General features: G+C 48.6%; 1 protein-coding gene across 7 annotated transcripts in view; it reads right to left on the reverse strand.

Annotated features, from left to right (window-relative positions):
* Window positions 1-1,496: 1,496 nt before the first annotated feature.
* LHX6 (LIM homeobox 6) overlaps window positions 1,497-25,272 on the reverse strand; it is a 36,048-nt gene continuing 12,272 nt past the window's right edge. For 2 of the 7 annotated variants that reach the window (XM_083597388.1, XM_083597387.1), the window contains 7 exons: window positions 21,683-21,903; window positions 8,574-8,674; window positions 8,375-8,470; window positions 6,028-6,202; window positions 3,593-3,696; window positions 2,757-2,883; window positions 1,791-2,208 (listed from right to left, as the gene is read on the reverse strand). In XM_083597388.1, coding sequence (XP_083453514.1) covers window positions 2,767-2,883; window positions 3,593-3,696; window positions 6,028-6,202; window positions 8,375-8,470; window positions 8,574-8,674; window positions 21,683-21,903 — 814 coding nt within the window. In that variant the 3' untranslated portion in view covers window positions 1,791-2,208; window positions 2,757-2,766. Of the gene's footprint in view, window positions 2,209-2,756; window positions 2,884-3,592; window positions 3,697-6,027; window positions 6,203-8,374; window positions 8,471-8,573; window positions 8,675-21,682; window positions 21,904-25,272 lie in introns of all 7 variants that reach the window. The other 5 variants (XM_083597389.1, XM_083597390.1, XM_083597386.1 and 2 more) reach the window with 4 other exon arrangements.

Raw genomic sequence — 25,272 nt, forward strand, 5'->3', positions numbered from 1 at the left:
TTTGTTTGTTTGGACCCGGCATAAGACCTTTTTCAACACCATCAGTCAGTGTAAACACATTGGCTAACGAGAGTCAGTGGACTAAAATAATTAGGGGATGTGTTGCATTCTCAGGACAGTCGTTTATTTTCCATAGGCATCGTTTAACTAATTATGAATTGTTTCCAGTTTTTGCACGGCAGAGCCAAAAAGATTTCTCAAGTTTAAAAAGCTGGTCCTGGCTGCTTCCTGAGATTTGCAAGGAACAGAGCCTAAGGCTTCCTGCAGAGATGAGAAATAGGATTGGCGGGGGGGGGCGGGGGGAGAGAAAGATTACAATACTCACTTTAGATATAACAGTTGACTGCAACTGTCCATTCTTCTGCACTGGGCTAGTCCTCACCTCTTAGCCGCTCATACACAGTGTGCCTGCATGTTTTCTACTATAAGCAAAAGCAGCTTTGGGGGAGGGGCAATTTAAATTGAGAAAATACAGGCTGTTGTGTTTTTTTAATGGGGGGAAAAAGCTCGCCCAGCACCAGACTGGCCCTGATCCAGTCTGCATCTTTGCAGTTGCTTTTACGTTTAAGAATAGTTATGGGAAATCCCAGGAAGGTCTGATGTGTGTGCCTGGTCTGCATCCATTCTTAAGATTGCAACTCTCTCCACACTTACTGGAGAGTGCAGAGCTCTGTTGAGCTTCTGAGGAAGGCTGCTTAGGACTGAGTTGCACAGTCAGTCTCTTCCCTCAGTTACCAAGTGCTACCACATTGAGCAATGTGTTCATGTTTGGTTTCAAAGGCGCATGAGCAGTCCTAAGTGGCAATACGCCCTCCCAGCAGAGGGGACAAAGATCTTGTGCATTCCTGCATCCCCAACAGCAGATCTGCTGCTGGGTGCAAGGCGGCCATGGAGACAGCTGCTTCAGCCATGCCCAAATAGTACTGCAGTCCTCAACCAGAAACTTAGGAACCATTCCGGAAAAGGAGGACACGTCCCTACCCCACACCCGGGCACCCTCATTTTTACCTTTAAGATGCTAGTCTGAGCTGGCCCCTGCTCCAAACTCCCACTGGTAAAAGCCTCAACCACAGAGATCAAAACCACTGAAATGGTGGACCAACCCAGTTTGGCAACACTGCAGTGACAGGGAAACCTGTGCCTTTGCCTTTTGAGCCAGCTGCCCAGGAGAAGCAGTCCTCAGGGAAGGAGGCTAAGGGAACAATCAATTCTAACTGGGAGGGGTGGTAAGTAATTGCTCATGGACTTGTTCCCAAGGAGTGGCTCTGGCACTGCATACATTTTGGATGGATGATAAAAGAGGGAGGGAAATGGATCTACAGGAGGGCAATGACTTTTTTTGACAGAGGGCTAGTTTGCACTGGCACCAATGTATCATCCAACAGCCATCTATTTATGGTGAAGCAGAGCTTGAGACTTTGGCGAACTGCTGCCAATCAGAGTAAGACAGTACTGTGCTTTGTATAGGGGAGGAGATATCAAGCTGAAATTCCAGGTTTCATCATCACCATAATTATCCATTTATTTCTGTAGTATAATACACTTTAGCCAAGGCCCCCCCAAGTGCTAAACAAATCAATAGTTTTTGCAACACTAAGAATCCCAGGCACCTGTTCACTGCACAATCAAGTTGTCAGGCTCCTAGGAATTGGGAAGGTTTTGATTCCACAAACGCACACACCCCCTGATGTTGGGTGGTGACTGGGTTGGAAGTGTGTGTGGCGCTTGGATAGAACTCTCCTGACACAGATAGCCCACGTTGGTGTTCAGAGCTGCAGACCCCCTTCCCTACAGGGAAGGTCAAAGACCAGGTGGTTGTAAAGCATTTGATGACAAGCATTGAAAGATACAAGTCCAAAAGCATTGAAAGAAACAAGTCCACAGTGCATGCTGTTGAAACTCTACTGAAGTGAAGTCCTTGGTTTCTTCTGCCAGGGAGATGCGCTGCCTTGGAGTCTTTGAAAGCCAAATGGTTCCACAAGGGAAGCCACGGGCTCAACGGTCATCAGGATTGTGCTGCAGAGCCGTAGAGATTCAGGTGCCGGATTCGTGGAAGGGGATCAGGAGTGCCACCACGGGTGGGTTACCGCAGCATGAGGGTCTGCAGTTGCTGTGGATTGGCTGGTGTGTATGATTCAGTGCCACCACCACCAAGTATCCCTGGGACGTCAGGAGGAGCAGGAGCAGTCAGTACTGGAAGAGGATAACCTGTCGGGAAAGCCATACAAAGGGACTCAGCAACACACAATTGGAGAACCCAGAGCTATGGTGGGGGCCTGTGCAACAACACAAAAGGGAAAGCTTCTCCACACCCCAGTCTACAGTGCCTCTTTCACCAACAGAGGGTCACTTTGTGCCCCTGAGCCACTCAAGACTTATAGGGACCTCCCCAATGGCACCCTGAGCCCTCTAGGCTTCTTGTCAGCAATGCCTCCCCCCGCGACATCTCTTCCTCTTAAAGAAAGTGCCAAACTGGTTGAGGGCCTCCAAGTGAATATACTGTGCTGTCCAACCACTCCTCTGTTAAGCAAGTTGTGGAATAGTAGCCCAGGATGGTAGCAGGGAGATGGTTGGGAATACAGTATATATGAGATTGACTGTGCGTGGGAAAGGTGACACCACGCCAGCTTGCAGGGGGAAGCCCAGCCACAAGGCAGGAGGCAGCAGTGGCCTCGGGCAATGATGGGTTGGAGGGCAGAGCCGTGTGCTTCATGCCTGCCCTTTCCCCCTCTCCTCTCCTCTCCCCTTCCCAGTACCTTGCTGCACTTAGTGTGGCAGTGCTGTCTCATCACCAGTGTTGAAGAAAGCTGCAGTCTGGTAGGCTGTCAAATATAGAAGGGGTTGGAATAGATGACCCCCGGGGGTCCCTTCCAACTTACAATTCTATGAAATGTGGAAAGAAATATGCCGTGAGCCACACGTGTGTCTGTGTGTAGAGGCAACAAGAAGCAAAGCTTAGAGCTTGTTGAAGGCTGCAGGGGAGGGGGTGGGGTTCAAGGTCTCTGCCCTTGGGGATTTTATGCAAGGAAGCTGATCTGCCACATTGCAGGAGGCACCAGCTGTTGGCCTCCACTTGTGCTCTGCTTGCGTATCTGAAAACAAAGCAAAAGTTGCAAATATTCCATAAGTCTTGGAATATTTGGTGGTGTCTCTTGGAGCTTCTCACCCCTTGGGCAAGGAAGTGAGCAGCTCAGCACAAACCACTGCTCCACCAAGCCCAGGAACTCTTATTCCAATTGACAACCACTCTCCCAAGGCTTCAGCTAATGAGGTCCTTTCCCAGTTCTGCTACCCAATATCTTAGAGATTGAACCAGTGGCCTCCTGCATACAAAGCATAATCCCCAGCACCAAGCTATGGATTCATCCCCATACACAAAGAAATCGTACCAGTGGTCAGGGATGATGGGAATTGTAGTCCCAAAACAGCTGGAGGGCCAAGTTTGGCCATCACTGCTCTAGCTAGACTGGGTGGCTCTTTTGCATCGGATTCAGGTTTTGTGGGAATAGCGTTGCGAAATTGTGGAGGTGGGGCAGTGGGATGGGAGGTGTGGAAGCAGCACTGGTTATTGCAGAAGTGAGACCACCTTTACCTTCTCCCCCCTACTCGACAGGGGTCCTTCCATGTCAGCTTTGAGATGCACAGGAGGGGCAGCATAAGGGAGGCGGCAATGCATCTGTCCACACTGTACCTGACCTGTGAATGAGAAGGCAGCTTCGAGCCTTATTCTTTTGTGATCAAACAAAAAGCACTGCTGATGTGCTTTGGAGGATTTCATGCCCCTTGGCTTCCCAAGTGGAGGGCAAGGAGAGGAAGCCACAGGACATGAGAAACACCAGCTACAAAAATATTGGTTTTAAGGAGAAAGCATGACGCTGTGAAGTATTCTGTTCTCGGAAGGTTGGTATCCCAATTCTCCCAAAATATTTATCTCAAAGTACAGGGTGAGTCTTTTAAAGGACTCGCCCTGTATTTGTGCACCAAATAGGGTTACAGTAGCCAAACATGAGTCTCTCCAAGTGATTTTCCCCACCCACCTCAATACCTCATTCTGCTGCATGTTCTGGTAACTGGTACTCCAGTCCCAGCTGTTGCTATCTCCCCATGCCATTGTGCACATGTGCGCATAGCTGTCAACGTTTACCTTTTTTTAAGGGAAATCCCCTTATTCCAAATAGGATTCCTCGCAAGAAAAGGGAAAAGTTGACAGCTATGTATGTGCAGTGCCCAAAAGACACAATGATGGTCTCGCACATGTGAGAGGTCATGAAAGGCAGGTAACAGAGGGCACCTTGAGTTGCACCTGGCTTAGTTGTGTGAGATAGGAGCAGGATTTCAGATCCCTGTGAGGAGCAACGCAAGCCTTATGGAAACCCAATAAGCAAACGGGGGGGGGGGGAATTCATCCTCATCAAAGGCACCTCCCTCCACATTTAAATTCCATCCTTTTGACAGGGTCAGTTGGTTTGTTTCATGGAGAGATTCTTGGTCACTCAACACCTTGGATCACAACAATCCTCTGTACCCTTCTTCACAACTTCATCCCAATTTATCCAGTGGAGCTCCTTACCTAGTCTAGGGGTGGGTAATCTTTTTCTCTCTCAAGATCCACACTCTCTTTGGAGTGAGCTCGGCAGGTTGAGGAGACCCTCTTTGCCAAGAGGTGCGAGAGCCATGAGTGAGAGCCAAGAGGCTCAGAGTTCTTGAAGGGCAAGGTGTGTCGGAAGAAGGAGCTACAGTACTGATACCACCATGAATGAACCTAAGAAGAGCCCCGATGGATCAGGCCAAAGGGGGCCCTTCTAGTCCGGCCTCCTGTTCTCACAGTGGCCACCCAGATGCCTGTGGGAAGTCTGCAAGCAGGGCCCGAGCACACGAGTACTTTCTATCCTCCTGTGGAGGCCGAGCCAAGCCATGACGGCTTGTGATCATGGACAGTCCTCTCCTCCTCCACAAATATGCCTGATTCTCTTTTAAAGCCCTCTAAGTTAGTGGCCATCACTGCCTCCTGTGGGAGGAAAGTTCCGCAGTTGGACTATGCGCTGTGCAAAGGAGTCCTTTCTTTTATCCATCCTGAATCTTCCAGCATCTTAGAGATATTTTATGTATTAAGTACAGTGGTACCTCTGGTTGCAAACTGGATCCGTTCCGGAGGCCCGTTCGCAACCTGAAAAGAACGCAACCCGCGTCTGCGGGTTGCAATTCGATGCTTCTGCGCATGCACGTGATGTCATTTTGCGCATCTGCGCATGCGTGCGTGGCAAAACCCGGAAGTAACCCGTTCCGTTACTTCCGGATCGCCGCGGGACACAACCTGAAAATGCGCAACCTGAAGCAAACGTAACATGAGGTATGACTGTAGTATAGATATATGGGCTAAAATAAATCAATCTGTTGAGGGTTGTGGACCATAGGCTGGCACTGGTGAGGACCTAGGGCAGGCATAGGCAAACTCCGGCCCTCCAGATCTTTGGGACTACAATTCCCATCATCCCTGACCACTGGTCCTGTTAGCTAGGGATGATGGGAATTGTAGTCCCAAACATCTGGAGGGCCAGAGTTTGCCTATGCCTGACCTGGGGTCACTGGTGGCTGGGGTCAGAGGCCGAAGGGGACAGCTCTTCTCTCTCTCTCTCTCTCTCTCTCTCTCTCTCTCTCTCTCTCTCTCTCCCTCCCTCCCTCCCTCCCTCCCTCCCTTTTTCCGTACTTGCCACCCATATGAAATGAATCTGAGCGCCCTGTGAAATAAGGCCAAGGCTAACAGGGGCTGGAGGTTGCCCACTGCTAACACCTGTGTTTAGGATTGCAGCCCTGATATTTAAGGTGTGTCACCTGCACCACCTTGCAGCATAGGTCAGTACTGATACCCCCATCATGCAAACTAGAGGATTGAGGCTAAGAGAGAGAAAAATAGAGAGAGAGAGGTTTGTCTGGCTATTCCTGCAGTGATGAGACTTGAACCTAATGCATGCTACGTCAGCTTTCTCAGCCGCTACGCTGTTTTTAAGCGCGGCTGTCAACACTTACTTTCTATGTAGCTGTGCAAGGTCACCATCCTTGCACGTTCAGGATTGCTGAAGGGGGAATAGTGGATGTCGTCAGGCAACACCGAAGGGATGCGGGACTGGGAGCCTCCAGATGGGGGCACCGTGTGTTGGGGCGTGTGCTTTTTATGGCGCGCTCTGCAGTTTTGAAACCAAACCTGGAATGCAAGAGGCGTTTTGAGAGGGAGGCACAGCTGTGTTGATTTTGTTAAAAAAAAAAAAAAAACTTGCTAGGCTTTACTCAAGAGTAAAGATAAAGGTAAAGGGACCCCTGACCGTTAGGTCCAGTCGCAGATGACTCTGGGGTTGCAACGCTCATCCCGCTCTATAGGCCAAGGGAGCCGGCATACAGCTTCCGGGTCATGTGGCCAGCATGACTAAGCCGCTGCTGGTGAACCAGATCAGCGCACGGAAACGCTGTTTACCTTCCCGTCGGAGCGGTACCTATTTATCTACTTGCACTTTGACATGCTTTCGAACTGCTAGGTTAGCAGGAGTAGGGACCGAGCAACAGGAGCTCACCCCGTCGTGGGGATTCAAACCTCCGACCTTCTGATCGTCAAGCCCAATGCTGTGTGGTTTAGACCACAGCGCCACCCGCGTCCCTAGTACTCAAGAGTAGATCTATTGAATTCAATGAACATGGCCCATTAAGTTCAGTAGGTCTGCTCTGAGTAAGACTTAGTTGAATACCACTCCTGGTGCTTCTGTTTCACCCTGGTTGAGAATACATCAGAGGAAAACAGAAGCACAAAAATATATACCATTGATGGGCAAAAGAAGGGTCTTGGGGAGAAGTCAGGTTGATAGCAAAAAGGATGTCTGCAAGATGGAATCATAGATGTGTAGAGTTGGAAGGGGTCCAAAGTCAAAGTGTCATCTAGCCCAACTCCCTGGAGTGTCACATGACAGCAAGGCTACCGGAGAAAGTAACCCAAGCGGTCTGTTCCTCTCTTTCTCTGATATATCGGCTTCAGAATGGATGAGTTGGGCTCATCATCCTCTGTCACCACAGCCATTGCCAGAGTGTCTTACTACAGACCCACCTCAGGTCAATTAAACATTATTTTATGAGTAATAAATCAGACATTTTAGCATCTCATTCCTCCACCACCACCCTTTGTCTTTGTTTATTGAGTAGAGCATCCCGTGGACATTTTACAGTCTCCCCTACCTCCCCCTTCAAGCTAATTCAGAATTTTGGGAAAGCTTGCAGTGCAGCTTACCTGGAATGGCACAATTCCTACTGCTGGGGAGGGTCATGTTTTTTGAATGCACCCTTGCTGTTTAAAATACATGCACATACCCTGCATTTGGAAAGTTAGCTCTTTAGGGGGAAAGGTCCCCCCCCCCTGCCATGCTAGAATCCTCTGCAGTTCTTGCCACAGGGAAGCATTAAAATATTTCCCAGTCCTGAGAGTTTACGATTATGATTATAAACGGCCTCGGCCCAGTATCCTTGAAGGAGCGTCTCCACCTCCATCGTTCAGCCCGGACACTGAGGTCCAGCTCCGAGGGCCTTCTGGCAGTCCCCTCATTGCAAGAAGCAAAGCTACAGCAAACCCGGCAGAGGGCCTTCTCAGTAGTTGCGCCTGCCCTGTGGAACGCCCCCCCATCAGATGTCAAAGAGAAAAACAACTGCCTGACATTTAGAAGACATCTGAAGGCAACCCTGTTCCGGGAAGTTTTTAATGTGTGACATTTTGATGTATTTTTAATCTTTGTTGGAAGCCGCCCAGAGTGGCTGGGGAAGCCCAGCCAGTTGGGTGGGGTACAAATAATTTATTATTATTATTATTATTATTATTATTATTATTATTATTATTATTATTAAGAAAGCACTCCATGCTTTTCCTTACCATTTGCACTAGCTCTTCCTCAAACCTGCATTGCAAGAGGTTGGACTAGATGAGCCTTTGGGTTCCTTCCAACTCTAAGGTCCTATGAAACTGCTAGCTTCCCTGTACCTTTTCCTTCCACAATCCTTTGCATGCTCTGCATGGGCCATTTCCTCCATCCCACCCTGCTCCTTTTGGTTCCCTTACAGCATCTCGGTTTCTGGGTAATACTCTGAGACTGTCACCTCCGTGGAATGTTGGCAAACCCCCACCCCCACCCCGACCCACCCCCACAATTCAGGGAACCAAACAAAAACAGGGTCTGAGATGCCCATAGCACCTGGTTGCAAAGCTTCCGTAGGCATCCTGCGGGTTGGCGTAAGAGACCAAGGAGCTCGGCTAGATGGATCTTTTGGTCTGATGCAGACGGGTGGTTTGGGTGGCCTACAGGGCAAGTCCTTTTGGCCACCAGTGCTGCGCTCAGAGCCTCACCTGTATCACTCTCCTGCTCAGCCCTGTCATGTCTGCCAGCTTTTGAAGGGTCTGTGCATCTGGGTTGTTGTCCTGAGCGAATTGTGCTTGCATGACCTAAGAGGAGGACAATACTCAAGAGTAACCCAGGCATGTCGCCAGCATTCTCCTCTTCCTGCATCCCACTACCACTCTTGAGAGAGCCCACCCGGCTCTCTACCTGTAGCTGCTCTGCGGTGAAGGAGGTCCGGGCTCTCTTTGCTGGTTTTGGCTGGCTGTCTTGCTCAGACGGGACCGCCCCTTCCAGTGTGATGCCATTACCTGCAAGAGAACAAAGGGTGAATCTGGTGCGTATTGGCTGAACGCTGATCTTCAGCTGGTGGGTCAGGACCTACGAGTACAGGAGTTCCCAAACTTTTTCAGGCTGCTGCCCCCCTGGTTCCACAAGCTCATCCTCAGTGCCCCCCTTCTGCACCCTACCAAAAACATTTTTCAGAACAGCCGTTTGCACGATCCAAGTAAGGAGGAGAATAACACAATAAAAGTCAAAACAGTAACGATTAATTGCACATTTATTCAAAATCATTCGGCAAAATGGATGAACTTGATCCGGTGACGCCAGCTTTTCAAAGTCTGATAGTCATTTACACCTCCAGTGCCCCCTGCCACCCCCTTACCTCTTAACACACACACACACACACACACACACACACACACACACACCTAGTGCAGGCTAAGGCCTGGTACAAAGCGGGTAGCAACAGGAGCACTACCACTGTGCAATTACATGGTGAAATATTAAGAAATGGATCCCAAAATGCATGTTTGGGTTAAAAGTGGGTCCCGGGTCTGAAAAGCTTCAGGGTACCTGGACAAAGCTATATGTGTGTGCTTTGAGCACTTCTCTCAGCCTGAGCTTGTTCATGAGGACTAGGCCCTTGATTGGGAAACTTGTGCATCTTTATCAACTCCTACACTGCTAACTGTTCTGGGCACAAGTACTGGTAGTCCGTTGTGGTTTTATTATTTTATTTTATTTCTTCTTCTTATATTTTATTGCATTTTTATTCTACCTTTTTCCTCCAAGGAGCTTAAGGTGATGTACATGGTCCCGACCTTCTCATTTAATCCCCACAACAACCTTGTGAGGTAGGTTGGGCTGAGACACAGTGACTGGTCCCCAAGGTCACCCAGGGAGCTCCATGGCTGAGTGGGGATTTGAGCCCTGGTTTCTCAGATCTTAGTGCAACACACTTAACCACAGCCCTAAATGGGTATATATAGATGGAATATCTACCTACCACATATTCTCACCCAAATTTGCCAGTCATCACCAGATCCTACCACCACCTAAAAGACCTAGCTTATTAGACGATCCAATTCCTTCCCCTCCACCACCAGCACCCCGCCAGTCATTTATTTGGGCATTTCCTCCTCATATTTCCCCATCAGCAGCTACAACAGCTTTAATGAGAGAAACAGAAGTGGAGAAAGGATATCCTTGCTGCTCCGGTCTGCATGGGTGATCCTTTTCCACCCAGCGTCAGTTTGCTAATGAAAGCCAGGTCCAGCTCATTGTTGGCCCGTTTCCCAATGTTCAAGACAAGATGGCGGGTTGCCGAGAACACAGCACTCCCACATCAGCTGCTATCAAGCACAAGCTCTCCTCAACTTTTTGCTTTCTCCAGGATCCTAGTCACTAAGCTCCTCTTTTACATCCAGCAGCTTACAATCCCTTGCAGGCTTTGTATGGTTCCCCCACCTTCACCAGTCAGATTGACCTTTCACTTTCCTCACAGAAGCTGCACTGTTGATCAACATTCCACAACTGCCCCAGCCACACATAGGATGCTCAAGAATATTCTGTGCAAAGATACCCACACAAAGAGAGAGAAAGCCACTGCTTCAGCACCCACAGGCATAAGTCGCATTGGGGGTTGTAACAACAACAACAGCAACAACATTTTCATACCACCCTTTATCCAATGATCACAGGGTGGTTTACAATATAAAAACACAAAAATACACAACATAGTAACAAGCAAAAACAATACTTCTGGACACACACTGTTTAAAAGGCTATAGATTGTTTAATTAGCCAAAGGTCTGGGAGAAGAGGAATGTTTTTGCCTGGCAACTAAAAATATGTAACAAAGGAGCCAGGCAAACCTTCCTGGGGAGAGCATTCCACAAACGGGGAGCCACTGCAGAAAAGGCCCTGTTCTCAGGTTGCCATCCTCCAGACCTCTCATGGAGGAGGCACACAAAGAAGAGTCTCAGATGATGATCGTAGGGTCTGGGTCAGTTCATATGTGGAGAAGCGGTTCTTGAGGTATTGTGGTCCTGAGCTGTTTAAGGCTTTGTAGGTCAAAACCAGCACTTTGGATTGGGCCCAGAAACTGATTGGCAGCCAGTGCAGTCAGGACAGGACTGGCGTTGTGTGCTCAAACCACCTTGCACGGGTGAGCCCATTTGTACTGTGGCTCTTGCAGCCACCGACTCCAGGGTCACAATGGTTAATTCCTGTGTTTAGCCATATCTTCTGAGTGATGACAGGGACTCGAGTCTTAACGCAGACGGAGACTCTAGCAACTGTGGGAACCCTTCAGCAACTTTGGTCAGGCTCCTCACCCTCCGAGATATTCAGTTTGGAGGCAAGATTTGGGATGTGATTATCTTGGCCCCAGTTGAAGGAATTTTCTTCTTTTTTAGCAGTTTGACTCGTTGTTGCAGGATGATTAATGGAGCTCAGCTTCAGCAACATGTGTTTATTTTCCCTTCTCCAGAAAAGCCTTGCAACACAGGCGAAATCGCTTTGCGATTCCCAGAGGAAACGTACATGCCAAATGGAATTGCCGCTTGTGCTTTTCGTGTCCCCTCCCTGGAGCAAGCAGGAAGGCACACCCCACCCACAGCTGCCACCTGGCCTCTGCCCACCATCTGCCCTCCAAGCTGACATCTCCCTCTTCGGGGAATCAGCATCCTGAGCCACAGGAAGGACTGGCAGGGCAGGGCAGGGCCTATCCTGGGCCATGATGCAGACAGCGGGAGCCACAAACGACACCTTGAAACTGGACGGCTTTGCTTCAGATGTCTAGAGACAGAATGCCGAAGCAGTGACTGCATCAGCTGGGACTTTGGTTGAGCCAGGCTAAAGCCCCACACAAATTCAGCCAGCAGAGGAGCAGGGAGGGGAGTGTGACGCAGGCAGGGCTTTATACAAATCTGTGGCACAACAAAACTTGGAATCATCTTCTTCTTTGGCGATCACTCGTAGCCGAGTAAGATCGTCTTCCATAAACCCAGTTTATGAGTTCTCGTTGCCAGAACTCAAAAAAGTCCATTGTAGAGCTGGACAACAAAGGGGGGGGGGAACAAAAATTATCTAGGGACTGGAAGAGGAATTTGTCACGATGACGAAAGGAAGCAACAGTTGAGGCTTGTGTACAAAGTCATGCACAGGGTGGGGAAAATGGACTGAGAGGTGCATTTTGTCCCTGTCTCAGATTACTAGAAACAAGCTGGATGGCCCATCCTGTAGAATTCTAAGTGTTGGTGCTAACTTTTAAAGCCCTAAACAGCCTCGATCCTGTATACCTGAAGGAGCATCTCCACCCCCATCAACCAGCCCGGACACTGAGGTCCAGCACCAAGGGCCTTCTGGCGGTTCCCTCGCTGCGAGAAGTGAGGTTACAGGGAACCAGGCACAGGGCCTTCTCAGTAGTGGCTCCCGCCCTGTGGAACACCCTCGCATCAGACGTAAGGCAATAAACAACTATTTTACTTTTAAACAACACCTGAAGACGGCCATGTTTAGGGAAGTTTTTAATGTCTGACGCTGTATTGTTTTTAATATTTGGTTGGAAGCTGCCCAGAGTGGCTGGGGAGATCCAGTCAGATGGGCAGGGTATAAATAATAAATTATTATTATTATTATTATTATTATTATTATTATTATGCAATGCTGGGCATTTTAGGGCAGAAAGTGCTTTTTCGCATAGCACACAGTTAAACTATGGAACTGGCTGATGGCCACACAACTTGGATTGCTTAAAAAGAGGATTAGACAAATTAGTGGGGAGACACAAGCCAGACACAAATGCATTAACCCCCCCCCCCCCGTTGCTGCCCAGCCACTAGTATTCAGAGGCAGACTGCGTCAGGACATGGAGGCTCAATTTAGCCGCCATACCTAATAATAGCCACTGGCAGATCTGTCCTCCGTGATTTCTTGAATCCCCTTTTGAAGCAGAGAGGGAGTTCCTTTCCAGCTCCCAGATGAAATTACCCATTAGTCCTTGAGCAGGAGTAAAAACAACCAACCAACTCCCCCTCCCCCCCAATCCCCAAAACAAAACAACAATATATATTTCAAGTGGGGGGGGGTATCCCAAAGATCATTAGTGTCTAAGAAGACAGAGTTCACTAGATATGGGGGCCAGCAAAACCTTTGTCATTTCTACACCACCAGACATTTCGGGCAAAACACAACAGAAGACAAAAAGAGGAAAAACCCAAACAGAACAGGCGCACGCACACCCCACTCCATGGCAGTGAAATGAACTGAATTTTTGCCATTGTGCTGCTCTTAAACCACCACAAAATTCACGTGGAATGCCTCACCTTGGCCCTGTATGTGGCTCTCATCATGTCTGAACCTGGCAACCTCTAAGGACAAGACGCCTGCAGCTTTGTTGCTTGCTATGGGGCAGCCCTTGCTAGAGGAGATGGGAGAGCTGCCTGCATTTGTACAGCCAGGGCCTGATACTGACCTGTGTGCCAAACCTATTTGATCCCCAAAACTCAGGGGAATGGCACCACCCTCTCATTATTAGGGCGTGTTCAAATTGATGGCTTAGAGCGCAGAGAATTTGTGTGTCCCATAGTGCTCTTTCTCCCCTCAGCTGTTCACACCAGCATGGCTTCCTTAGTGTCAGTTTCATTACTGTTCGTGTACATTCCAGCGGGGGGGGGGGTGTTGACGGGGGGGGGGATGCCTTTGCCCTATGCAGGGGTGTTCACGCCTTGGCTAGAGATCGATTAGAAACAGCTTCAGGACTCCAGTTGGTGTGAAGCTCATTTACATAATCATAGAACTATATAGTTAGAAGGGGTCCCCGAGGGCCAGCTAGCTCAGGGGTCAGCAAACTTTTTCAGCAAAGGGCCGGTCCACTGTCCCTCAGACCTTGTGGGGGGCCAGACTATATTTTGGAGAGAGAAAATGAACCAATTCCTATGCCCCACAAATAACCCAGAGCTGCATTTTAAATAAAAGGACACATTCTACTCATGTAAAAACACGCTGATTCCCGGACTGTCCGCAGGCTGGATTTAGAAGGCGATTGGGCTGGATCCAGCCCCTGGGCCTTAGTTTGCCTACCCATGATCTAGCTCAGGGGTCCCCAAACTAAGGCCCGTGGGCTGGATAAGGCCCGAGGGACTCATTTATCTGACCCACGGCAACCCCACTGCCGCTGCCCACTCTTACCGACGCTGTGTGGCTGCCCGCTTCCAGGTCAGAGGAGCACCGGAAATAGCTTGTGCGCATGCGCAAGCGTTATTTGTGCATGCACAAGCATTATTTCCGGTGCACATCCGGGTCGGAGGAGGCCCATGCACATGCCCACAAGCTATTTCCGGTGCTCCTCCGACTCAGAATGCGCCAGAAATAGCCTGTGCGCACACGTATGGGCACGCGATCCCCCGCCCTCCAGCCCGCCACACGATCGACACTGGAGACACCGGCCCAAGGCACAGTAAGTTTGCTGACCCCTGATCTAGCTCAATCCTCTGCATGCAGGAATCACACCTAAAGAATCCATGGCAGACAGTCATCCAACCTTTGCTTAGAAACCTCCAATGAAGGGGAGTCCCCACTTTCCGAGGGAGTCTGTTCCACTCTTGAACAGCTCTAATCTTCCTACTGTTAATCAGAATCTCCTTTCCTGCTGTTTCAAGCCATTGGTTCGGATCATACCCTCCAGAGCAGCAGAAAACAAGCTTGCTCCATCTTCCATATGGCAGCCCTTCACATATTTGAGACCCAACCACATCAAATACTGTCATACCTCGGGTTACAGATGCTTCAGGTTGTGTTTTTTCAGGTTGTGGACCGCCAAAACCCAGAAGTACAAGAACGGGTTGCCTCCGGGTTTCGGCGGTCACGCATGCACAGAAGTGCTAAATTGTGCTTTGTGCATGGGCAGACATGCTGAATCGCAACCCGTACATGCACAGACACACCGCTGCGGGTTGCGGACGTGCCTCTCGCACAGATCTCGTTCGCAACCCGAGCATCCACTGTAGCAGCATCTCATAACAAAGTGCAGGCTACAGATGCATTTATTATAATGTCGTGTGAAGGCAGATTAAAAACCCAGTTGAGTGCCCAGTAGCCAGGAGTGTGAGCACAGCCTTACTCTTTGTTTCTTGACCTGTAAGGTAAGTCACTCAGATCCCCCTTCTGCAAACAAGAGGCTGAAGGTCAAGGGAGATCCCTGTTTGCTTGAGCAAGGCCACCCAGCAAGCTTCCCTAGCCCAGAAAGCGCCTGAACCCGGGTCCAAGTCTAAGCCGCTAACAAGCCACTGGACCACACTAGCCCAGGACACGCCACAAATGAGCGCCTCAGACGCCCACCCCCTTCCCAGCTCACTCCTGCATCTTGGTTTGATTTTGTTTTCATCTCCTCGCTTAAACCTTGTAAACAGAAACACGGATTATTTTCATTTTGAGATCTCTCCCCTTCTCTGAAATCGTTTCCATCTGCAGCCCAAGATGGCCTGTTACATACGCCTCTCCCCCCCCCCCCCCAGTCTCACATTTTCTCAGAAAAGAAAAATCAGACAACTTCTTAGCACTTGGGCAAAGTTTTATCTCTTGGGAATCACACACACATTAATTTGGAGGAGGAGGAGGAAAGCTGCGTGTACTTCAAATACCTACAGATCTAGTGTCCAAGCACAGAATCCAGATCTAAAGAGTATATTGCTAAAAACAGTAACAATCAGAGGCAGGAGAGCATCTGGGAAGACTGTTTACAAAGATGTGAAAGGCTTTCTGAAAGAGAATAAGGAGTTGACAGATGAGTGAATTTACATTTATCTCCACTGTAGAAGAAGGGCAAGCAGGCTTTAGGCTTGTCCAACTTACTTTGCATTTTTCTTTACTAGAAACTCAAGATCCAGTGGAAAAGACATATTAGTTAGAATAGAAGAGCAGGATGCCTCGGAACATACTTTAAGCCTAGCCATTTGTTTTCAATACTGGAACTAAACTGAGTGCACAATCCATTCACAAAAGAATCCAATCCTGGTTATGACAATTTGCTCCTTAAGGAGGATAGAGACACTTAGTTGTTGCTACACATTAAACAATTGGGAGCCAGAAACAGCTCAATTGGTAGAGCATGAAACTCAGTCTAAGGGGGTGGGTTCCAGCCCCATGTTGGGCAAAAAGAATATAAGAAGAACTTGCCGGATCAGGCCACAGGGGCCCCATCTAGTCCAGCACCCTGTTCTCACAGTGGCCCCCAGTGCAAAACCAGGACCTGAGCACAATAGCCACACTCTTCCCCTCCCGTGGTTTCTAGCATCTGGTAGCAGTGCTGCCTCCCACTGCAGAGGCAGAGCCAAGCCGTGGTGACTGCCAGCCATCAATAGCCCTCTCCTCATCCATTAACCTGTCCAATTCTCTTTCAAAGCCATCACTGCCTCCTGGGGTAGCAGTTCCATAGTTTGTGCTGCATGAAAGGAGAACACTATTTTATCCTTCCTGAATCTTCAAACTGCCCCCTTCCTTAGATGTCTACAGTTCTACAGTGGCTAAGAGTACAGGTCCTCTTCTGGTTGGGTGACTAATTAAAGAACAGAGGAGAAGAAGAGATGAGGGATAGATGGGCAGTTCTCAGTTGCAGTGGAGGATGGCGAGCGGTGGAGTTCCCCAAAGATCTGCATGGAGCTCCAAAAGAACATCTCCACACTGAGTGGGTGGACAAGGAAAGGGGAAAGAGTTCAATGTAAGTTCAAACAGCAGCTGATGCACAAACCCTAACTTCGCATATCATGCACCAACAGAGTCTAAGCCACTGAGGTGACTGGGAACCTCAGTGGTGGGGTCTCCTTCATTGGAAGTTTTTAAGCAGAGGTTGGATGGACATCTGCCAGGGATTCTTGAACTGTGATTCCTGCGTTGCAGGGGGTTGGACTAGATGACCCTTAGGGTCACCCTTCACAATCTGCAGTTCTATGATTCTACGGTAGCTTGATGAAAATGTTGACTTGGTGTGTGGCAAGCAACTGTGAAACGGTGACTCCCCTCCGAGGAGCCAGTCAGAAAGGAGGTTGAAAATAAAATTTCAAATGCTGAAATATTGCGCTGTGGCTTATTTCGGAATGCCATGTTTCTGCTGCCTGTCTCAAAACGGTTTTGTAAAGCTCTCAGAGGGCAACTAAAATGATCAAGGGGCTGGAGCCACTCTCCTATGAGGAAGGGATACCAGGACAGGGTATTTTAATTTAGCAGGGGATTGAAAGGAAGTGCATAAGAGAGGTGAATAAAATTATTAATAGTGTAGAAAGATATTCATTCCCCTTGACCTTTTATAGAACATAGGAAGCTCTCTTATACTGCGTCAAACAATCTAGTTCAGTACAGTCATACCTCAGGTTGCGAACATGATCCATGCGGGAGGCACGTTCGCAACCTGCAGCGCCGCATCTGCTCATGTGCATGACGCAGCTCAGCACTTCTGAGCATGTGCGTGATGTCATTTTGTGCTTCTGGGTTTGGTGTGATCCGCAACCCACAGCGTTCGTAACCTGAGGTATGACTGTATTGTCTACACCCTACAGCAGCCTTTCTCAACCTGTGGGTCCCCAGATGTTGTTGAACTACAACTCCCATCACCCCTAGCTAGCAAGGCCAGAGCTCAGGGATGATGGGAGTTGTAGTCCAACAACCTCTGGGAACCCACAGGTTGAGAACCGCTGCATCTACAGGTTGGCAGTGGTTTTTCAGACAGGGAACTGTCAAGCCCTATCTGGAGACACCAGCTACCACCCTAAACTCAGGGGTGTCTACTGAAATGGGTTGGCCAAAAAAAAAATAATCAGAACACCCTAAATAAACCCACACTGTGGATAATTAACCTGTGGAAATTACTGCCACAATATTAGATTGTGGTCATTGCCTTAGATGGCTTTATAAGTGGGCCAGAGAAGTTCATGGAAGAGGTCTATCAATGGCTGCTAGCCATTGCAGGTAAACGTGTTCCAGGTACAGCACTGAAAGCCAGCTGGTGGGAGGGAAACACATCTGTTTGGCCACTGTTGGAAACTTGATGGCGGACCAGATGGGCTTTTGGTCTGATGCCACAAATGGCTCTTCTGACAAGCATATAAAGATCGTGCTATGTTTATGCTGCGCTTTTAAAAGTGTGGCATGAATTAGCAGCAACCGTCCTACGGCAGGAGTAGCTGAGGCTCCAGGCATGTATCCGAATTCTGACACTTTGTGAGTTTGCAACTCAGAGCTGTTGAGAAGGGTGGCTCCTCTGCAGTGTTCACCAGAGCGTCTCAGATATGCTTCCTCAGGGCTCGTGTGAAGGACTTCCCTTGGAAAGCCTTGCTGCGGGTCAGGAGAGGTTGCCTGCGGTTTGCCAGAGACTGATTTGACTGGTCGCAGCGCAGGTGGGACTCACTGGTAGGCTCAGGGCCGGATTTAGGTTTGATGAGGCCCTGAGCTACTGAAGGTAATGGGGCCCTTTATATGTCCAGCTGTCCTTTGTCAACAACAAATTGTCGCTGTTTTTGGTGTTGAATATATGCTAATTTATGGACCTAATAGGTATCTAAAGCCATTTGCACATAACAAAATATGCATTTTATCAAAGTGCCGTATTTTTCACTCCATAAGACACACCTTGTTTTTAGAGGAGGAAAACAAGAAAAAAAATACTCTGAACGAAACAGTGGATGTATGATTTTTGTGGTTCATGCTGTGGCCACAGACATCTGCTTTGATGGTGAGTTTGGGGTGGTTGTTGTTCAGTCGTTTAGTCGTGTCTGACTCTTCGTGGCCCCATGGACCAGAGCACGCCAAGCACTCCTGTCTTCCACTGCCTCCCGCAGTTTGGTCAAAGAGTTTAGGGTAGCCCAATGCAAAAATCCTGAGAACAGTGGGTGCGTGATTTTTTTGGTGCAGGCTGTAGCCATGGACATGCTATGTGATCAGGTGGTGAATTTGGGGTGACGCAATGCAAAAATCCTGAGGATCCATGTGGATCCATGCTTTGTAACCACGTTTTTGCGCCATTGCGGCCTCACACAACAGTGGGTGCATGATTTTTTTGGCGCAGGCTGTAGTCATGGACATGCTATGTGATCTGATGGTGAATTTGGGGTGACCCAATGCAAAAATCCTGAGGATCCATGGGCTTTTACCTCCCCCCCAGGCAGCCTCCTTTATCGCTAGTGTCCCTTATCTCCCTCCCGATCGCTTGCCGGTCAGCTGCTTCCTTTCAACACTCCCTTTCCTCTTGTTTGCCTTAGTGTCTTTTCCTTAGCTGGAGCGGTTTTTTTGCTCCTCCTTGTCTTCTAATTTCTCTCCTCATTGCTTTAACCTTCCTGTCTCCTCTCCTTGCAAGTTCATTGTCTTTTCCTCCCCCCACCCCCAGGCAGCCTCCTTTATTGCTAGCACCCCTTATCTCCCTCCCTGATTGCTTGCCCATCAGCAGCTTTGTTTCAACACCCACTTCCCTCTTTCACAAAAAAAACACATGATCTGCTTTTCACTCCTGGGCAATTTAACTCCAGGGACCACGCATTCGCTCTATAAGATGCACAGACATTTCCCCTTACTTTTTAGGAAGAAATAAGTGTGTCTTATGGAGCGAAAAACACGGTAATTGTTGAACTGAAATACAGTTAAGAATAAGTATATTAATAGTGAAATAATTATTATGCTCTAACTGTATGTAGGTTTTATTTTATTTGTGTTTTATCTCATATTTTGGAAATGTGCATCCAGGGTTTTTTTCCTTTAAATTTTTAGGGGGCCCCCAAGAGAGTGGGGCCCTAAGCTATAGCTTGTTTAGCTTATATCCGGAACTGGGTAGGCTTCAGGCACGCAGACAGCATGTAAGTGTGAGCTCCAGGGAGGAAGAAGACTTCTCCTTCCATCTCAAAAGAACACTGGCTCTGGAAGCAGATTAGAAATCCCACCTACAGTTGCAGCTGAAATTCTTCAACTCCAAATCAGGTTTCTGATCAAAATCTACAGACTTTCCACTGTCTGCAAGGAGCGAATCCCACCAAAGCCATGCAGATAACTCCGTACAACGGATGCTTCAAGTTGTTCCCCCAAATTCCGCTGAAAATGCAACTTATAGTGAAGCTGGAGAAGCCAGGTGAAGTGGACTTTTTGGCTGAATTTCACCTGATTTGCAATGGGAGTTGAAGGGGATGTCTGTCACAGACACACGCAGTTCCTCTGGCAGTAGCAAAAGGTGGTACCAACTTTTGCCAGGCAGGTTTTCAATTGTGTGTTCCTAGTTCCAACTCGGGAGTGGCTATTCACCAATCTTCTAAAACTGTCGGACTTAACCATTTCCGTATCATTCTGCCTGCCTCTGTAGGTCAGGATGAATTGGGCTGTTGGTCCCATTTGCTTAGTATCATCTTGGCAGCGGCAGATTCCACGGAGGAAGATGCTTGCTCTCTTCCCCCTCCCTCTCCCTCCTTTTACAGGAGGACTTGTGATATTGCTGGTTTCCCCAAGAGCCGAGTTTATTGGAAGGAAGCCATTCCTCCCATCTTGTCCTCTGCCTCAGATGGCAAAATGTTTTGAGCCGGGCCTTACATTGGAATCGCTCAACCAGTAGAGGGGTCAGCAAACTTTTTCAGCAGGGGGCTGGTCCACTGTCCCTCAGACCTTGTGGGGGGCTGGACTATATTTTTGGGGGGAGGAATGAATGAATTCCTATGCCCCACAAAGGACACATTCTGCTCATGTAAAAACATGCTGATTCCCATGCTGATGTCCGTGGGTGGATTTAGAAAGTGATTGGGCTGGATTTGGCCCCCGGACCTTGGTTTGCCTACCCATGCAGTAGAGCACGAGACTGTTAACCTCAGGGTCATGAGTTGAAACCCCACAATGGGTAACAAGATTTCCTGCATTGCCAGGGGTTGGACTAGATGACCCTTGTGGTCCCTTCCAACTCTGCAATTCTATGATTCTATGACCCTTCCAAGGAAAACTTCCCACTAGGAACATAAAAAAACTATACTAAGTCAGATCCCTGGTCCCACTAGCCCAGTATGGTCCACCTTAGCTCATCAGGGCTTCAGGCAGAAGTCTTTGGCCACATCCCAACCACACATTTAAAGCACTCTCATACTCCTTTCACAGCCATGGCGAGAACCTTCCCCAAAGAACCTTGGGAACAGTAGTTTGTTGAGCATGCTGGGAACTGTAGGTCTGTGGGGCCAGCACCCTTCACAAAATGACAGTCCGCAGGATTCCCCATGACAGTGAGAGAGGCCTAAGAGTTCCCAACTCTCCCTAGGAGTTCCAGAAACTGGTCTCGAGACCTTCTGCATGAAGGACAGGTGCGTTGCCCGCTAAGCTGCAAGCCTTCCTCTCTGAAAGTGGCCGGCTGGCATCTCTTTGTGACTTGGGTTTTGGAGAGCCAGTGTGGTGCAGTGGTTAGAGTGCCAGAGTCGGACCTGGGTTCAAATCCCCACTTGGCCATGAAGGATACGGGGTGTGACCTTGGAGTGAGTCGCTGCCTCTCTCAGCCTAACCTACCTTGCAGGGCTATGGTGGGGATTACATGAAGAATGGGGGGGAACCATGTGACCACCTTGAGACCCTTGGAAGAAAAGGGGGTGTAGGGGTATAAATGCAATAAATAAATAATGAATAGTAAGCGCCAAATGGAAAATGGCAACCCTTGTCAGATACTGAATGCCATTGCATGCTGCCCACCAGATATCATCGAGCAAGAAATAACGGAACAACAACAACAACAAAAATAGCTTGCAAATATAGAGATCAAGTATTTGGTAGACTTCTGGAAAATATCTAGCACGTATCTGGAGAATATTCAACACCTAGAAACACATGGAGGCCAATTTCCGGAAGTCGACACATTTCCGCTCTGCTTAGTTATCCTTTGTGAGCTGCTTGGAGGACATTGCATCTCTGCGCTTTTCTGTCGAGAGACATCAACCAGGATAAGTCCAGGGTTGAGGGGAAGGGATCACACCTCCTACCGTCTCACAGAGGGGGTAAACAGGCATCCCGGGAGGGGGGGCGTGTCCACCTACCATTCTCTGCTGCGCGCTTGAGGTTCTCGATCATGGTGTCATAGTGAATCCGGCACAGGACTTTCTCCTCCACCAGGCCAAACTCCTCTCCAGTTGACAGCTGACGTTTGCAGGAGAAGCAGGCAAAGCAGGCCAGGTGGTAAGCGTTGCCCCGGGCTCTCCTGACCCAGTCGCTGGCATAGATCTGCCTCCGGCAACGGGCGCATTTTGTACCAAACTGACTGCAAGGAGAGAGAAACACAGAGTGAAGAAGCTGGCAGTGTTTTGGGTGCCTCCTGCTCATTCTTACTGCAAAAGCTGGCGTAGCTTCTTGTACAACACCACCAACCCTAATCTCAGCCCAGTAGGTCACACTACCTTTCAGACTGAAATGCTGAATCAGTAGCCTCAGGAAAGTGAATCCCCTGGGACAGTAAATCAAAAGGCAGTGTGGTGTAGTGGTAAGAGTGTCAGACTAGGACCTGGGAGACCAGGGTTCGAATCCCTACTTCATCACCCTAGCTCACTGGGTGTGATCCTGGGCCAGCCACTGCCTCTCAGCCTAGCCTACCCCACAGGGTTGCTGTGGCCATTAAGTGAGAAGCGGGAGAACCCGATGTACACAACCTTGAGCTCCTTGGAGAAAAGGCTACAAATGCGACAAATAAATAAGTAAATAAATGTAGCAACAAAACCTTGGTCCAACAAAGAGATATAGCACACCTGTTCCTCCAGATGACACCCACCTGGAGGAACCAGAGGGTATAGCTGGTCCTCAGAAAGCACAGTCATGCTACATCACCTGAAACTGTTTCACTGCCATTGGGAAAGAGCATTGGGAATCATAGCTTTTTGAAATGCTACAATTCCCAAGGTTCCATGGGGTGAAAGGTGGGTAGCGTTGCTGCTTAAAGCAGCTCTCATTTATACCGTAGACCAGGGAAGGGGAACAGGTGGCTGCCCAGATGTTGACAAGCCACAGCTCCCATTATCCCTGATCCTTGGCCATGCTGGTCAGGGCTGACATTGTGAAATGAAGTCCAACAACAATGGGATACAGGTTCGCCACGGATTGTGCATCGCTTCTCGTGACGTGCACTGGTGATCATTCTCCACTGTGCAGCGGAAATACACCTGTCCCTCCTCCCAGTCAAAACATGGCAGGAGTTCAATATTCCACTTGAGGAAACCTAACTCCTAACCTAGTGCAGACAATTGCTCCCCTTCAGTTCCATACTAAGGACTGAAAACGTTCTCCTGGCAGAGAAATCTACCTCCCTTTGCAAGATAAGGGGGCATTCCACCATGACCCATCCGTGTCTTGCTCATTCTTTGAGTCATTCTGGGAGCTGGCTTCCTTCTTCCTTGCAGATGAACATGAGTACATAAGAAGTGCCAGCCCAGCATCCTGATCTCACAGTGGCCAGCCAGATGCTGGTAGGAAACCAGGGAGCAGGACCTGAGCACATGAGCCCCCTTGTGCTTCCCAGAAACTGGTATTCAGAAGCACTGCTGCCGCCAACCGTGGAAGCAGAGCATGGCCATCCTGGCTTATCGATCGCCTTTTCCTCCTCCATGAATTTGTCCAATCCTCTTTTAAAGCCATCCAAGCCCTCCCTGCCTCCTGGGGGAGGGAGTTTCATGGTTTAACTCTGTGCTGCATGAAGGAGGACTTTCCTTTATCTCCCTGAACCTTCCAACATTCCATTTCATTGGATGTTCTCAAGTTCTAGTGTTGTAAGAGAGGGATAAAAACTTTTCTCTGTCTACTTTCTCCCTTCCATGCATAATTTTATAAACTTCTGTCATATCACATCTTACTTGCATTTTCTCTAAACTAAAAATTCCCAAATGCTGCAACCTATCCCTATGGGGGAATCCCTCCACACACACACACACACACACACACACACACGGTCATTTTGGTTGCCCTTTTCTGAACCTTTTCCAGCCCTAAAATATCCTTTTTGAGGTGAGGTGACCAGAACTGAACACAATATTCCAAATGTGCTCACAAAATATATTTGTATAATAGCATTATGGTATCAACAGTTTTATTTTCAGTTCCTTTCCTAATTTGTGTTTTTCACAGTTGCCACACACTGGGCGGACATCTTTGTTGAGCTATCCCCAGCAAGCCCAAGATCTTGTTCCTGGTCCATCACCACCAATTCATACCCCATGAGCATATATGTGAAATTAAGGTGGTTTTGTGCCAACATATATCACTTTACACATTTTTACAGTGAATTGCCTTTTCTCTTTTACTGCCCATTCCTTTCAGAGCTCTGTTTGATTGACCCTGAACAATTTAGTGTCATCAGTGAACTTGACCACCTCACTGCTCACACCTGACGCTAGATGGTTTATGAACAAGTTAAAACGCACAAATCCCAATATTGATACTTGGGGGAACTCCATGTTCTTTGATTTGCAGAAGAGAGGAAAAAGGCTTAAGTCAGTGAGAGCCAAACTCGGCCCTCCAGCTGTTTTGGGACTACAATTCCCATCATCCCTGACCACTGGTCCTGTTAGCTAGAGATGGTGGGAGTTGTAGTCCCGAAACAGCTGGAGGGCTGAGTTTGGTCATCACTGGCTTAGGTGGCCTATTGAGACCTCCAACCATTTTCAAGTGGTCCACAGGCAACAGTGGTTTGAGAACCACTGTAATAGATACCTGCCCTGTGAGGAAGGAGGAAGAATGGCTCAGAGGTGAGGCCTGTCTCCTTAGCATGGCCCTTGGCTCATTTGCTCGTATTATTGCAGGCTCTTTGCACCAACAGAATTGTGCCATTCCCAGCTCTGGAATGTGGCAGTGGTGCTGAGGGCAGACTTTGGAGGTTAACTCTTCTCCTCCTGCAACTTTGTAGAGCTAAAGCAGTACTCAGCATATTAAGGATAAAGCCCTTTAGGAGCAAAAGGACATTTGACTATCAAGTTCCCAAGAGCCAGGTCCAATGATTTTAGCCAACTTTTGGCACTATCAGCTCACTCGTCTTCATATCCAACACAGAGATGGACCCTGTGCAAAAACCGGAGCCATCCTCCCGACCACCATTGGCCACAAAGCAGATAAAGTGGTTCCCAGAGAACATCACCCAAGTTGGCACTGACCCCGTCCCCCATTGCTCTTATGCAGCCTGGGACAACCGGAGCAGAATGGCATCTGAAAAACGCAAGTGAGGAGTTGTATCTGAACAGTCCCAAAGCCAATTTGGAAAGAGGGGGGAGCAGGGAAAGCGACGGAGGAACAACCAAGACTGTGCTAATTTCTTGCATATGGGGAATGCAGCAAGCTGGCTGTGAGATGCTCTGTTTGCATGGTTGTACAAACAAAGGAACGGTATTAATTAATTTTTCATTGCTGCAACAGGCTCGGGGAAAGCTTTGGTCCCCCCCACCAGCAGCACCAGAGAGAAGAAAAAGGATTTTTGAATAGACCTGCAACACTTATCATTGTTCTACACAACCACTTTAAGTAGTGACTGAAAGTGTTTTCTGACTTACTTGGTAGATTAATTTGGGGAGGCACATTTTAATCAGGGAGGGCAGGTTTCCATACATTGTTTTAACTCTAGTTTTTCTGTCCCCTGTTCCAGTAATATGTCAGA

The sequence above is a fragment of the Podarcis filfolensis genome, assembly GCF_964270895.1.
Source record: "Podarcis filfolensis genome assembly, chromosome: Z".
NCBI lineage: Eukaryota > Metazoa > Chordata > Lepidosauria > Squamata > Lacertidae > Podarcis > Podarcis filfolensis.